Genomic DNA, 16,795 nt, shown 5'->3' with positions numbered 1-16,795 from the left:
CCAAAGCTTCTGGTGCCAGCAGCTGGAAAAGGTTAAGAGCTGGGCTTGCCAGGACTGCAAAAAAGGCTGGATAAGCTCCCTGGCTTTTGTTTTACAAACAAATGGATGAAACAAGGCAGCTCAACCAAGCCATTAAATCTCCAAGCCTTTTCCATGCCAGGAATCAGTGGGTGTGACTGATTCGCCAGGCTTCCTTGTGTCTTTGCACAATTTCCTCGATTTGCAGCTCTTCTGGATGTGCTCCCTGCTGTTTGACAGGCCCCTGCTGGAGGAGGGTCAGGACTCACCCAATGTTCCCGGCTGGGACCATGCCAAACCCTTCTGAGGACACAGATCCTTGGTCCAAGCGGGATTCCTGCCATTTCATGGAGGAATTTTGCTTTTGAACTAGTTTTATTCAGGAAGTAACAGTATCTTTTTGGGAAGAAAACAAAATGATAAATATTTCTACAATTAGAAAACCGCTGCTCCCCCAGCTCATTCACCTGCAGTTTGTCATCCAGCTCTGCTTTTTGTGAACAGTTCCATTAGTGCCTACAGAAAAGTGGTGATGTCACCAGATGCCTTGTTGCAGTTTGCCTAAAATCCCAAAATTAATTCCCCAGGCAGGTACAATGTCATTTAAATCCCATTAACATATTTTAGCTGGTAACATATCCAGCCTGATCCCTTTCCATCCAACATGAAACCAGCTATTAGAGTCAAACCTACTTAAAGTCAGCTTTTGAATTTTATTTCCTGTATTTGATTGGGGTTTCTTTAAGATTTGAAAGGCATGCAGAGGAAAAAGACTTTACTGGTGTGAGGGGGTTTTGTTGTTATTGTTGTGGGGTTTTTTTTAATGAGATGTGGTGGCTTGACCCTGCTCTATCCCTGCCCTCCTCAGCTGGACAGGAAAGAAAAATATAAGGAAAGACTCAGGAGTTGAGATAAGGACAGGGAGAGATCCCTCACCAAATATTGTCATGGGCCAAACAACTTGGGGAAACCCATTGGTTTTATTACCCACAAAATCAGAGCAGAGTAATCTTAATCTCAAGAACATCTTCCCACCACCCCTCCCTCCTTCCTGGGCTCTCACTCCTCCCCTCCAGTGGCACCAGGAGACAGGAATGGGGGGTTGTGTTGTTTGTGCTGCTGCTTCTTCCTCAGAGAGAGGAGTGGGAGTCCTTCCCCTGCTCCAGCATGGGCTCCATCCCACAGGAGACAGTTCTCCATGAGCTGCTCCAGTGTGAGTCCATCCCACGAGCTGTAGCTCTTTGTGAACTGCTCCCATGTGGATCCACTTCCATGGGGTCAGTGCTTCAGGAAAAGGCTGCTCCAGTGTGGGTCCCCCATAGGTCTCAAGTGCTGTCAGCAATCCTGCTCCAGCATGGGCTTCTCTCTCTGTGGATCCACAAGTCCCTGCTCCAGCATGAGCTTCCCACCTCCCTCAGCATCCCTGTGCTCTGGTGGAGGCTCCTGCAGGAGCTGCAGGTGGATCTCTGCAGCCTCCACAGGCTGCAGGGGCACAGCTGCCTCCCCATGGACTTCCCCATGGAATCTCAGCTCCGGTGCCTGGAGCAGCTCCTGCCTCCCTTCCCTCCCTGCCCTGGGTGTCTGCAGAGCTGCTCCTGTCCCATGGTCTCACTCCACTCTTCTCTGGCCACAAGTACAACTGCACAATAACAATTTTCCATCTCAGATCAGTTATCCCAGGGGCATCAATCACCACCATCTGTTCCTTGGTCAGCAGCAGGTTTATCCTGGATTCCCCAGAGCCAGCACCGTTGGAACTTCCAGCAGCTCAGAGAATCCACCCTATAACCCCTCACTAGCAGAACCTTGCCACACAAACCCAGTCCAGGAGAACTTTCCCCCTCAGTTATGACATGGATAATCAGCATTTGTAAGCTTTTATGGCTTTTGGTTTTGTGAACAACGCTCCTAGGATCCCCAGATAATTTCCAGTTGCACAGGATCTCAGGAGCTGATGTTCCCCTCAGGCACTGACAGTTTAAATGTGGATATTTAATCCATACCTTTCGAGCATAAACATGCCCAAAAAGCCTTCACAGAGTGGAAAAAGGGGCAACATTTGTATTGGTCTTTCATACTCAGTAAGTTCAGTGTTTGTAACTTCACCCAGTGATATTGGTTCAGAAACTGGGACCAACACTCCAGAATTTCAATATCCACAATACGTCCTAGTCAAACTCTGTGTGAACAAAGGGTTTTAGCTGTTATGACATGAAAGCAAAGGGGCAAAACTTCTGCTCATGAATTTTTAAATAATAGTATATGAAATCCTGGAATACCTCAGCTGGGAAAGGTTGCTATGCTTGAAAGTTGTTGATGCTTTCAGGAAGAAATTTATCCCAGACTGCTTTGAAAGCTTTCTGTCTCAATGTGATGACTCTCTTGATCTCATAAAACCAGGGATGTTTTTCTCCATGGAGCTAAGCAAGGCTCAGGTATCTCCAGCCCTGATGGGATCTTCCTTGGCCCAGGGAGACACATTAAAACAGATTTTTCTTCCCATTCTGGTATCTCCAGGAGTTTGGAGGACAGCAGGACACTTCCCAGCCGAGCTTGTGGTTCTGCTTGGGGTCCAGCAGCCCCAGCCTCACACTTTTGAGGAGCAGCATTTCCTCTGGATGCCTTTCCCATAGTTAGGAATGTCACAGAATCCTTAAAGTTGGAAAAGACCTCTGAGATCCTCAAATCCAGCCATCAACCAGCTCCACCACTACCATGTCCTCAAGTGCCGTGTGTCTTGAACACTTCCAGGGGCGAGCACTCCACCCCTTCCTGAGAAGCTGGTCCAGTATTTCACAATGCTTTTGGTGAAGAAGTTTTCCTTAATATCCAAGCTAAACATCCCCTGGCACAGCTCAAGGTCATTTCCTCTCATACCTGGAGAAGACACCTATTTCCTTTCCGAACCCACCAGCTTCTGGATTCTTCATCTTGGACCTCGTTCCTCCACAGTTGCCACCAGCACAGGCCAGTGCTCTGTGCCTGCCCTGAAATCCTTTGGAGTAGTACAAGGATACAATGTGGTTTTGGCTCTCCTTTTGATCCCTGATATTCTTTAGAGAAATCTATATCTGACCCCCGTCATCATCTGTGAAGTCTGTTGAGCTCATTTTTGCATTTGGAAAGTCTGCATGTGATCCCACACACCTGAATTTTTTGGGGTGGTTAAGATTTTTGGATGTTTTTCTTGCTCCTTTTTCTGTGTCATCACCAAAAGGCCTAAGAAAGGTTTGACAGGGCTGCTGTGGCACGGAGTAACTGAGGTTTCTCTTTTCTAAGCCCCAAGGCTGATTTAACTGATTCATGTGCTGTGGTGACAGTCATGGTGACACTGTTTGACTTTGGGGGGCTGCTGATTCCATCAAAATGAGTCATGAGCCCTCATTAGTCATATGCCCTCACCCAGCACCATGGCTGTCCATGGAGTGGGATGGCCTGGCTGCCTCCTTCCCGTTACTCTTCCCTGGAATGCTCCTGGTTGCTTAAAATGCTCAGCTGTGCTTCCCAAATTATTGTTGTTCTGTGTTATGACCTGGAGCACTGACAGGCTTGTGGGTTTTCCCGGGAAAATGCAACTTGTCACTGTTGACAGTCCGACACAACAAACAATTAAGGCTGCGTTAATTTAGCAGGCAGGGAAATGCTTTTATTTCCCTAGTAGTGGGCTTTGAGCTGTAGATGGGCAAAGTGGCATGTGAAGGAAGAAAACACATTCCAAGCTCAAGCTGTGTTCACAAATTGGGGTGTGTTTGGATGTAATTCCAAGGCAAGAATTCCTCTCTTCACCTTTCAGAGTGATAAGTTTGAAATAAACTCATGTGGCTTTTGTCAGAAGAAAGAAAAAGCCTTCTGTGCTCTTGATTTTTGGCTTGTGTGTGTCAGTTGATTTAGAGAGATGAAACAGCACCTCCGTTGTGTTGTCTTAGTGTGTCTTGTGTGAAAAGGGGAATTCCAACCTCTGAATACTAATGTCTCATCCTGAAAATATTCATCCAGCACTGCAGAAATGGGATTTTCTGCCTGGCAAAGCAGAGCAGCTCAGTGCCTAGTTTATAAATTGATTTGGGAATTAGGAATTAAGTGTTCTTAAAAGTTATCACTCATCCAGGGGATGTTCCCAACCTCCAGCTCCAACCCCCCTTTTTATCACATATGAAGGAGCACCAGGCTGTGTTGTGGTCATGGTCACTTGGGGGTACTCAGAAATTACTGGCAGGGTTCAGATTTTTGTCTTAGAAGACTCAGCCATCAGGCCACCAAACTCCATTGGAAGTCCAGAAGAAGCTGTCATCCATCCAGCTGTTCAGGGCATATCCCAAGATTCACCAGAGAGGGAAGATCAGAGGTGACCTGGCTCTGGGAGGCTTTCTCTGAAAGCCATGAATCCAAGATCTATCCCTTTGATCTATGCCCATTCCTTCTGCAATGAAAACTTCAGGAAAAAAAAAAAAAAAACCACAACATTTAAGCTTTGCACAGGCCAGGACTGGTTTGGGGCCACATTCCCTGAGGAGACAGGAAAGGCATCTGAGAGTGAGCCCAGTGCTCTGGGCACTGAGGGCAGGGATCAAACTGGATGCAGAACTCTGCTGATCCTTGAAGGTCATAGGAAGCAGCAGTTGAAAAGTAGTGGGAACCACAGGGAGCTGAGGGAATCTAAAGAAACCTCAACTCCTTCCCTGGGAGGGTAGGCAGGCCCTGGCACAGGGTGCCCAGAGCAGCTGTGGCTGCCCCTGGATCCCTGGCAGTGTCCAAAGCCAGGTTGGACAGGGCTCGGTGCAGCCTGGGATAGTGGAAGGTGTTGGATGGGCTTTGAGGTCCCTTCCAACCCAAACCATTCCATGATCCTGTGATTTTGTGCTTTGTGTTTAATCCTGAAAGTCTAGATTTAGGGATTTTGGCCATCTTAAAAAGATCATTCATACTTCCAAGCCTCTGTCTCCCATGACACTTGAATTAATTCCCTTCCTTAGAGCAAACAGCCCTGAATCAAGGTAATTTAAACAAAGATTTACTTCTTGAGTAGCACACAGAGAATTTATTAATTGCTGTAAATTTTCTGTTACTCCTTGGAACTGTAACTGTTTCTGTTACTCCTGTCTCTAGTCCACACGAGTTCCATTATCCAGCAAGAAGGAAGCTAGAGGGAATATTCCTAATTATATGAGAGGGAACAATATGCACAGATCCATAATTTGATCTTATCCTTGAAAGAACTTCTCCTCAAATTATTATCTTTCCAAGCTGTAATTAGAGCCACTGCCTGTTGCTGTTTTCCTGACAAGTTCTGTATTTTGTATAAGAAATCCTTACAAATTCCGGCTGATCTGTGAATTCCAGTTTGCGCAAGAGGAGTTTCTCCAGACAGATTTCCTCCTCTTGGAGAGAAGGCTTTTCTTCCAGCAGCAGCTCTTTTATTACAGCAAGCTTTAGGAGCCTCCCAAACTTAGAGCGCTCGTGTGGCTTATCATGGGTAACATTCCCTATAAAGGCTTTGATTTCGTGTGCAGAAAGGGAAGGATTGAATTAAGGAATTCTCATAAAGCAATAGATTGACCCCAGTTTTCAATCCAAGATTTGGAGCAGACTGTAATTCCTAAATAAGCACTACAAATAAAGAAGTTCCCATTAAGAGGAACTTGAGGGGAGAACTTGTGGCTCTGCACAACTCCTGACAGGAGGGGACAGCCAGGGGGGGTCGGGCTCTGCTGCCAGGGAACAGGGACAGGACAAGGGGAAATGGCCTCAGGCTGGGCCAGAGGAGGCTCAGGTTGGACATGGGCAGGAATTTCTCCATGGAAAGGGTGCTCAGGCCTTGGCAGGGGCTGCCCAGGGAGGTTTGCAGTGCCCATGGCTGGAGGTGTTCAAAGCCATGTGGATGTGGCACCTGGGGACATTGGTCAGGGTGGCCTTGGTAGTGCTGGGGAAAGGTTGGACTTGCTGGTCTTAGAGGGCTTTTCCTACCTAAACAAGGATGTCTCTTAAGGATGTTCCTTCAACATCCGTGATTTTCTCTTCCTTTCTACATGAAATATTCGTATTTTCTGTTATGTTTTGCCATCTATGAGGTTTTCCTTTTGGGAGCTTTCCCTTTGGGCTTTACTTTGGTGTTCTGACAGTTTTTGTCTTTGTCTCGTCTCCAGGCTCATTGGGATGTTTTCTCATTATTGTAATTATTGACACAGTCCAGAATTACCCTTCCTTTCACCTCAGGGTCTTCTCTTTTAAAATTTCTTTGCAGTCCAGCTGGTAATTTCATCTTTATAGCTTGGAGAGGTGGAGAGATACTTCTTTTAAACTTCTCACGGAAGGAAAGGTCTGAAAATAGAATCATAGAATTGTTAATTCTATCACCATTCAAAAATAGTTTTCTTGAGATGAATAGCAATAAATCTTGATATGGAGATCAGCAGCACTACTCACCATTTCTTTTTTGATCAAATAAAAGCTTTGCCTCCAATTGTATTATTTGCAAACTAATTATCTCTCAACATGACAAGTTTGTCTTAGAGTTTGTCCGAATTAATAAACTTGCCCAACAGCAGAGGCAAGAATGTTTCCTCTCCAAGGCATAGAATGCTCTCATCAATTCCCAGCTTCAATTTAAATGACATGGTACAAACAAAATAAGAATAAAGTGGAATTTCCTTCAGATTTATCATCCATAACATTTATCTGCGCCTGGCATCCTTAGGATTTGTGCAGGCGATGTAAATTTTACAATTACTGCTTAGGGAAGAATTATCTCTTTAAGAACTATTTGAGGACCCCTACGAAGGATATAAATTGCTGCTGTGGATCTTTTATTTATGTTCATTATAAAAGAGAAGAAAGTAGGGTTTCTCCAGCAATGAATAGGAAATGCCTGATACAAGGCTGAGGTGTTTTTTCCCTGGCTGAATTTCTAGGAATTGCTTTAGGATTCCTTCCCAAACCCTGCCTGATGATTCTGTTGTAGAAAAGCCTCATTTTTTACCAGCCAAAGCAGTTTTCAGACCTTCCTGTGTAGGATTTGCATGAGGAATATCCCTGGAAAACTGGTTGTGAATTAGGTGTGTCATATTATTTTAGGGAGCTACTTCTTTTAAGAGATCTAGTGGTATTTAAATACTTGTGAAGAATTTGTTGTTGTTGTTTCTGTGGCTCTTTTAGCATCCTCTAGAAACTTCGGCAATTTTTTGTAATTCTTTAAGCAATCTTTTAAGAAAGGATTCACTTTCCAGGAAAGGTGGAGAGAGACTCTTTCCAAAGACCTGGACACAGGGCATGGCTTCCCACTGCCAGAGGGCAGGGATAGATGGGATATTGGGAAAGAATTGTTCCCTGGGAGCTCACATAAAAGTCATGGAATCACCGTTAATGTTGGAAAGGACCTCAAAGCCCATCCAGTGCCACCCCTGCCATGACAGGGACACCTTCCACTATCCCAGGCTGCTCCAAGCCCCAAAGTCCAACCTGGCTTTGGACACTGCCAGGGATCCAGGGGCAGCCACAGCTGCTCTGGGCACCCTGTGCCAGGGCCTGCCCACCCTTCCGTATTTTCTTATCCAGTGTCAGGCTGAAAAGAGGTTCTGGTTTATCCCTGAACACTGTCAATGATTATTTAGTCAGTGGGATTTAGTGTCTGGTGACTTTGGTGATTCCCAGCAGGGATGATGATGTTGTTCCCAATCCTGCTCCATGCTGCGGTTCTGGAGAAGCCCTTCTAATTCATTCTGGTTCTCAGATGAGGGCTTTTTCAGAACAGCACATCAATCTGAGGCTGGGAGCTTCAGCAAATCTTTGGAGCCATCTAATGGGGATCTAAAAACGTTGGTTTTGGTTAATAATCTTTGATCACAGCACTTTCAGGTGTTAGTGAGGGACAACACAGTTGAGTCCCACTTTGTGGCAGAGGTGGGCATTGCTGAGATAACAGTGAGATGACAAACGTTTCCTGTGTTCGGGTGAAATAGGGAGATTTTGAGTATTTCCATTTCCCTTCTCAGTTTCAGAGGCTGTTACTGATTTTAAGGAAGAGAACCCAGGAGGTTGCTGCTAACACAGAGTCTGCTTTGAATGCTTCTTGTGATCTCATCCACTTTTGGTCATTTGCTAAATTGTGGTTAATAAAAAAGGAAGATTATATGAAATATTGGTCTTATTACAGTGAATTTTAATTTCATTCGCATCTGATAATTTTCCAAACTGTTACTCTTATAAAAACAGGGATTACTTGAAATGTTGATCTTCTTACAGAATCTTACTTTAATGCACTTGCAAGTTTAGGGAGGGGAGCATCTGACAAAATTTTCCAAACTAATTCTACTATTTGGCATCTGAATAAGGTGGGGTTTTTTTCCCTTGCGAAATATTATTTCTTTGCAAAAATCTTGCCTTTTAAATTCAGAAATAAAAATTTAAATGTGACAAGTGGAGCACTGGCCTGGGTGTGTTGGCTGACAAGGGGGGTGCTTAAGATGAGTAAAGAATGGGCAGGAATGTGAAAAATACTGAAATTCCTTAGGCAAGAGTTGGGAAAAAATTCCAAATGTTTCTTTTCCTTCCTCCCTATCTTTCTCCTTATGAAATCTCTCAAAGAGAAGAAATGCTGCAGATGATCAACCACAGCCCATGAAAATTATCTGGAATGAAAGGAAATCTTTTCCAAATGGGAACTCTCGCCTTAAGCCTTTTTTATTTAACACCATGTTGCCTCAGTTTATTAAATGCGAGAGTGTTTATTTCCCTGAATTTCATGGAGTGGAGTTACGTTTGGAAAAGCTGATTTGCATTCAGTGTGCATCACAGCAGAGCTGTGGAGTGGCTTTGACATGGACAAGAAGGCAGAAAGTGCATTTTCCTTTTAGGAATGGAATGTGGGAATGGCAGATTCAGGAACAAGTAGCAAATAATTGGGGCTCAATAAACAGAAGCTGCCAGCCTGGGAGCACCTTGTGCTGGCTCGGTTCAATATCCTCTGGATTTTTGGATACTTTTAGGTAGTGAGGAGTTACTTTATGGAGATGCTGGGAGCTCTTGGGACACTGAAACCACACCATCTGGATGTGGAGCTGGGGAGAGCCTGATTCCAACACCAGTAGAGCACAAGAAGGTGCAGGTCTCCATTCAGACTTTTTGGTTGGGGTTTTGTTTGGTTAGGTTTTTCCTTTGTTCCTTTATTTTGCTGTTTTGGAGTTTTTGTTAAGGGAAGATGGTTGCAGCTTCCTCTGTGAAGCCTGCAAGGTTCCACTTTCAAACACCTTTGTTCTTCCTGAATCAAGGGACTTCTTCTGGGGTCACATCTCCATGGTTTAATTGCTGTGCCTGTCTTGTCATAAACATTTAATGGAATCATGGAATTGCTACGGTTGGAAATGACCTCCAAGGTCATCAAGTCCAGCCTGTGACCAGGCACCACCTTGTGACTAAACCATGACTGCAAAGTGCCACATCCTTTCGCTTTTTAAGCACTTCCAGGAGTGGAGACTCCACCACTCCCCTTCTGAGGCTATGCCAATGTTTGACTGAGCACCCTTTCCATGGAGAAATTCCTGCCCATGTCCAACCTGAGCCTCCCCTGGCACAGCCTGAGGCCGTTTCCCCTTGTCCTGTCCCTGTTCCCTGGCAGCAGAGCCCGACCCCCCCTGGCTGTCCCCTCCTGTCAGGGAGTTGTGCAGAGCCACAAGGTTCCCCCTGAGCCTCCTTTTCTCCAGGCTGAGCCCCTTTCCCAGCTCCCTCAGCCCCTCCTGGGGCTCCAGCCCCTTCCCCAGCTCCGTTCCCTGCCCTGGACACGCTCCAGCCCCTCCAGGGCTCTGTGGTCCGGAGAGCCCAAATTTCCCTCAGAGGAGTTTGATGCAAAGTATCAGAAGGCACAAGAAAGATTTAAGACACTGAGTTGGATGAATTGATTTGAAATTTGATATGTTGAACACAATAATTTATTAAATACATCAATGTGGGTTTTGGTCTGGAGCTCTCAGTCTGTGGGAGCAGAGAAAAGGGATGTGAGTCAAGCAAACACCTCTCCACCTTTCTAATTGGGAGAGAAAATTTCCATAGCACAGACATATTTTGTTGACATTTTATATTAAATACATTTAATTCTGCTGTTCCCACTCCTGGGATGTTAAAATTGGGTTGCAAAACAGAACATCAGGGTGGGGTGGGGGAAGGATGGCACAAGAGGATGATACAGGATGATTTTGCCACTTCATCTGCTTCATTGATCATCACTTTGGCATATTTTGACTGATAAATCACTAGTTTCCTTTTCACATTCTGGCAAATTTTGATATTTTCAGATTTTTCCCTCCACTCACAACAAAAACTCCTTAAACCAATAAAATACTGTGTAAAAAAAGAAAAAAATACCTGATATTTATCATGCGGCTCTAATGTATGAGTCGGTCTTCAGCCTATTTTGTCTTCAAAAAATTCAACATAAACTCTTGAAGTGCTTCCCTTTTCACAAAAACACGTTTAAAAAATTGATAATCTGCTTACCTGTGATTCTGTCTAATAGATAACAGTAGGGTTGTCACTTGGGAAGCTGTAAAATAACGAGAATTTCTGCAAAATGTTCTTTTTCTGCCTAGACTTCGACTGCTACAGTCAATATAGTGGTGACAGATGTCAATGACAACGGACCAGTTTTTGACATGTTTCTCCCCAAAAACCTCTCTGTGCAGGAGGAGGAAGCCAACGCTTTCGTTGGTCAAGTAAGGGTAAGTCCTTAAAATTGTTTATTCTATTACCCAAGCTGTCCAGACAACGAGGAAAGAGCACAAAATAATTGTGCCTTAGATGAAAACCCATCCAAATATCTTCAGTTGAAATGCAAACTCTCTATTTGTTGCTAAAAAGTCACATTTTGAGGCTTTGAAATATTGGAATTGTTTTGTTTTCTTTTCTAAATACTGACAACACTTTGTCACTTAAAAATAGCACGGAAAAAGCTTGTTGTTTAGAAATTCCCCTGTAAAAACTCGCTGATAATAGATTTACAGGGTTAAAGGAGTGTTGCCACATTTTGAAATTATTTGTTTTGAGATAGAATTCAAACATGCTGAGCAAGGGACACCCGGGGGCAGGAAATTGTCACACCGAGAGGAAATTGTAAGACCGTTAAGGGGAAAATCGGATAAACCCTTGAGTAGAATAATTACTGACCTGGCATATAAAAATAGGGGGTAGTGTTAATTTGGGTTTGAAACTGTAAATTTTTATAACACACGGGGGTCTTCTGGAGGAGGATTCAGTCTCTTGAAGAAAACATCACTTTTTTTGGTAATATTTGTTTTTCCTGACTCAAGGGAAAGAAGAAAATATTAATTAGAGGGTTTTTCAATCCAGAAGTTGAATGTAATGTCTCATATCTGCTGCACCAAGTTTGGATCCAGCAGGAGCTGTAGGTAAAAGAGGAATTGGGAAGCGTTTTTCAGGAATTTAGGTGGAAAATGCGTCTTTTTTTTTTTTTTTTTTTTTTTTTTACCCAGCAGCAACCATATCAAGAGAGCTCCTTAGGTAGAAGCTTCTGGAAAACAGGACATTTTGGGAACCACGGGAATCCAAATACCCATAATAATCATGTTCCTTCCCATCCTTACATTATTTAATAAGAAATCAGAGCTGGTCTTGGACAAAGTTAGGATCCCTCCGTGCAATTAAGTCAGTTTTCACAAATCGTTAAATTACTGCTCTGCTTTTTGTCATTGCCTTCCTGTGTGGTTCTTTTTCATTTTGCATCCTAAAAGGCACAGGTGGAACATTTCCAATCAGTCCCGAACATCCTTCAAATCCATTTTGTGCTTTGCTGAGGGCCCTCAAGGCTCAATCATCTTCTCAAACACGAGCTTGCCTCTATTTTTAGCTGTGACAGAACTGTAAAATGCAACAAGTTATTGCCACAAGAAGCTCCCTGGCTTCTAAATTAGTGCAATTTCTGAGTTGTGTGGAAATGAAAATATTTATTGAAGCCTTGGGATAGTTTATTCCTACTTGGAGTGACAGAAACTGCATCTGTCATTTCCTGTCCTGTTTATCCCTGGATGGAGAAAGCTTTTTCTTTATAGCCCCAATACTGGGTGTATTTCTCCTGTCTCACGTTCACAACTGCAAATTGATACAGGGATATCCATTGGAAATGCCATTCCGTAGTATAGAAAAGAGAAATTGGGGCATTTGGGGTTTTTTTTCCTGGCTCCAGTGAGGTTATTGAAATAATGGTGATGAGAGTTTGGGTGTAGCTGTGTTGTTTCAGGATATTCCTTACAAACTGAAATAGCTTTTGGTGTGTTGTGCTTCACTGTAGATAAAACCACTGAGAGAGGTGTTAATGGGAAAAAATATTGTATGGAAGCTTTAATGTGGATAAAATTTAAATAAAGGGCTATTTTATGTGGGAATAGCCTGGTGAAAGAAGAAATCCTTATAGTGCCATGTGTTTTCCCTGCCAAGAATTAACCCACTTATTAACAGAGCTGCTTTTCAGAAAACTTTTTACTCATTTCAAACAGAAACTTAAAATCCATCAGAACAAGCAGTCACACAGAGGATTTTAAATAAAAAGACAGATTTTGTTGTATCCCTTCCCCTTTTGAATGCCACCTTCCCATTTTACCTGGGGAAAAAAAAAAATAGCAAGAGATTTTTACCTTAAAACCCAAGATCTGGCCCTGCTGCTCATGGGAGCAGAGAACTTGGTGAGGAAGGACATGGGAAAGGTGCTCAACCACTTTGATCCCTCAGGATTTTGGACTCAGGAGGTTTGGTCTCAGGATTGGGTGCCTGAGCTCATTGTCAAAATTCCAGAGTGGTTTGGGTTGGGAGGGATCTTAACTCTGATGCCATTCCAGCCCTGCCATGGGCAGGAATGCCTTCCACCATCCCAGCTTGCTCCAAGGCCTGTCCAGGCTGGCTCTGGATGCTTCCAGGGATGGGGATTCTAAGCAATATCCCAGGAATAACTCCTGCCACAGACAAGAGATTTCCATGCTCTGCTTTGTTTTCAGCGGCAAAGCTGGACTTTCAAATGGATTCCCGTAAGGACTTTGATAATATCTGGGGGGTGGTTTCCTAAGGAGATGCAGCAGAAAGGCAGTGAGAGGTTTCTTGTGGCAGAGGGAGGGTTTGGAGAATTTATTCCATGCAGGCAGGCAGACAATATCCACTCTTGGATGTGTTCTCCCTCTCCGGCAGCTCCGCTGCCAGCTGGAGCTGCTGGAGGCACTGGCACGGGAGCGCTGCCTGTGGGCATTCCAGGAGCCTCCTGAAGATTAAAAGAACAAAAGCCAGACAGGATGAAGCTGCCAGTGGAGCAGATGTGTTTCCAATCCTTTTATTTCACGCTGTGTTCTCTAAATTGGGGCATTCAGAGGTGGATTGGATTCCCTGCTGCTCCTTCCCCTCTGATCCTGGGGATACCCCAGCTATGCAGGAGCACAGCTGCTGAGTGGAAGTCTCCACAAAGGGCCCCCAGGAATCCAGGAGCTCCAGCTGGAAACTCAACAGTGAAATTCAGGCACTTTCTTGCAGTCTAAACCAGCTGGAGATGGGGCATCAGGATGATCTACATTGTACACGGCACTTTAGTCAATCCCAGGGGCACGGGAGGTGAAAAAGATGGAATGACACTTAGGAAAAGGATCAATATATTGATCTGCAGGCACGTTCACACCTTCAGGCAGGGGAAGACAGTCCCCAGCAGTTTGTTGCAGACTCTGAAAAAGCAGCCTGGGGTTAATTAAAAAGCTGTTGAGCAGATGGGGCCCTGGAGAGGAAAGACATCCCTTGACTGAAGTGTTTATTCGTGTGAGGTTTTATTTATACCCAGATTCTTTCACCCAACCCCATAATTCATTTATTGTTGGATATTTTGGTGTCATTGATCAGCACTGTTTGAAAACTTCAGCATGAACATGTTGCTATCACGGAGAGAGAGCGACAGGGAAAGAAATGAGATGGAAAATGGGGATAAAGAACTATGTGCTCAAGTATCACCAGCCCTTGGATCTTCCCTAAAATGAAAACAGGATAAATCGATTCCAGTAACGAGAGCAGTTTGCTGGCTTTGTGATATCTCTGTCACCTGCTTGGTTTTAAGTCATAAAAGAAATGCTTCAAGAAAGTTGTTTTTTAGGATGGATCTATTCTTCCTTCTGGAGAACATGGGAAAGTTTGGAGGAATTATTTTGTTTGTATTTGAATTCTGGTTGTACCGTACTAGCCCTCCTGAATGCTGATGAAATGTAGTTATTTCCCAGCAGAGCTTTCTGTCCGTGGGTATCAGTGAATTCTTACAGGCTCCTATTTTTATTTAATAAATTCATAAGGGGATAAACCCTGGATTTAAAGCCTGATTTAAATTTCACGGCTGTTGGGTAAAGCTTGTTACGTTGGACTAAATGACCTCTGGAGAACTTTCACAAGCAGCTCATTCTGTGTTTCTACAGGCAGGAAAACTCCTTAAAGTGCTGGTGAAGAATTATTGCCCATGTGCATGGAATGGTTGGGATGAGATGAGCTTCAAGGTCCTTTCCATCCCAAAGCATCTGTGATTCTATTGTTCTATTGCGTTACAATATCTTGTGGAAAAGTCTAGAAAGGAATTTGAGTTTTCCTAAATCCCCTTGTTCTGCATGTGAAGGGTGTGATTTCCCGAAACCTGCGCTGCAGACGACACCTTGTCTGTGTTAAAAATACACGTTCCTGAAATTAAATTCCCAAATTTCCTGGGCTTTATGACAGCTTGAAGGAAAATTAGAGGTGGAGGAAAAAGGAGAGGACCAGGAAAAAAGGGAGATTTATTGGCAGGAGAGAACAATGCAGGAGGAAAAGGAATTAAAATTAGAGGTGCAGGAGATAGGACAAGACCAGGGAAAAAGGAGATTAGAAGGCTCTGGAGAGGACAATCCAGGAGGGAAAGTTCTTAAGCCTTTGGGGAAGAGTAAAATCACAGGCTCTAAATCTCAAATACCCAGAGTGAGTCCAGGACTCCGGCTCACTGCATGACCCAGTGCCTGAAAATGCAGTTTGAATTCATCTCATAGATGTAGAACCAACAGGAGCAGCTGGGATTTGAGAGTCAGAATCCATAAAAAAATGTAATTAGACCCCAAAAACAGAGAATCAGAATGTGGCAGGTGAATTCCAACCAGAGAAAGTTCAGACTTAATTTCTTACGAGTGGCTGGATGATTGCTAGATCATTGGGAGAGAACTTTGGGGTATCGTTTCCTTCAGGTTATTAAGGAATTTGTCCCCAGCAAGGGTAGAAAGGACTTTATTAAGACTTTCAGCACTGTCTCTCTCAAGATCCTCAGGGAGATGCTGGTCACAGAAAGGATTTCATGTGCTACTAGTTGGATTTTCATGTTTGTTAGCAGGCAAATTCCTCTCACAACAGGACTGATGTCTCAAGCCCAAAGCCGTGGCATCAGGAGAAGGAGATGGGGTCATAGATTTGGGTTATTTATTATCCAGACCATCAGTGCTAGACAGAATTACCTCTTCCTGCTGGCACCAGGGAATTCCTGGAGGATATTTGGCAGCAGTGGCTGCAGCCACAGTTCCTCACCTTTTTCCACTCTTCCGTGAACTTAGGTCAGCTTGGGCACAGATCAAAGAGGTTAACAAAGCTCCTTGCCACCTATAACGTGGCCTCTTAAACGAAAGGGATTTCAAAAGCTGTGCTCTTGTCTTCCCTGTTCCCAAAATTTATTATATTTGTGCATTCATTTCCATCTTTGCCCTGCAGATAATAATTCGTGCTTTACTGCAGTGGAAATATTGATATTTGTTTTCAGCACGTTCGTGGCAGTTGATTATTGAGAGTCCAAGGATTTTCCATGAAAGGAATGCTTGGTTTTGTCTGCTGACACTACATTTTGGGATGCCTTTAAGCCCTAGTATCTCTTTCAGCTTGATGCCAAACTAAATCTTTTGAATCAGTGATTTCATGTCACAGATTCATGCCCTTTTAGGATTTTGACGCCTGATCCCCATCCCTGGCAGTGCCCAAGGCCAGGTTGGACTTTGGGGCTTGGAGCAGCCTGGGATGGTGGAAGGTGTCCCAAGCCCACTGGGTAGGCTTTAAGGTCCCTTCCAACCCAAAGAGAAATTCCAGAAATAACTTTAAATTGGGTTGACATTAGAGAAGCATTTGGGAGTCCAGCTAAATGTGGACATTTCCAACAGTATATTCCATCTGTGATTTAGAAAGTTTTTGTTTCGGGAGGGCCTTTTTGGTGTTTTAATTTTTTCTAGTGTGCAAATGCATTGGTTTTATCTCTTGATCATAACATTGTCAAAGAACATATTCATCAAAACCTCAAATTTTTAATCATCCTTCAAGGACAGCCAAGTCTCCGAGGTCAGGATTTCATTGTGTGCCAGCTGAAGAGAGCTGGGCTGGTTGAGGCTATGATGTGTTAAAATGTGATTAACTCATGGAGGAGGCTCACCAGCCCATCCAGTGACGGGTTTGCAGCCATGAGCTTTCGGATTTTCATTTTCATTTATATCTGCTCTTAGGGTTTATCTTAATGTGCAGTTTTGTTTGGAATCACATTTCATTAGTTTGGGAATTAACCCTCCAGGTGCACTGGAATTAGCAGAGACCATGGAAGTAATCATCCAGGGTTCTTCTGGCTTGTCTAATACCTAAAATTATGTCAGTTTTTGATAATTTACAGGGTGTTTCCTTTATCCTAGTCTGAATAGAGTGAAGGATGAGCTGCAATGACCTGGGAATTCAGTAGGATGCTGAAGTTTCTGGAGGATATCCACAAAGCCTGCAG

At 43.9% G+C, this 16,795-nt stretch overlaps 1 protein-coding gene across 4 annotated transcripts in view; it reads left to right on the top strand.

Annotated features, from left to right (window-relative positions):
• Positions 1 to 16,795, top strand: part of PCDH15 (protocadherin related 15) — a 638,687-nt gene that overhangs the window by 519,601 nt on the left and 102,291 nt on the right. For all 4 annotated transcript variants that reach the window (XM_058421490.1, XM_040070932.2, XM_058421489.1 and 1 more), the window contains one exon: positions 10,596 to 10,724. In XM_058421490.1, the coding sequence (XP_058277473.1) occupies positions 10,596 to 10,724 (129 nt within the window). The remainder of the gene's footprint in view (positions 1 to 10,595; positions 10,725 to 16,795) is intronic.

The sequence above is a fragment of the Hirundo rustica genome, chromosome 8 (assembly GCF_015227805.2).
Source record: "Hirundo rustica isolate bHirRus1 chromosome 8, bHirRus1.pri.v3, whole genome shotgun sequence".
Lineage (NCBI taxonomy): Eukaryota > Metazoa > Chordata > Aves > Passeriformes > Hirundinidae > Hirundo > Hirundo rustica.
This window is presented reverse-complemented; position numbering and strand designations above follow the sequence as displayed.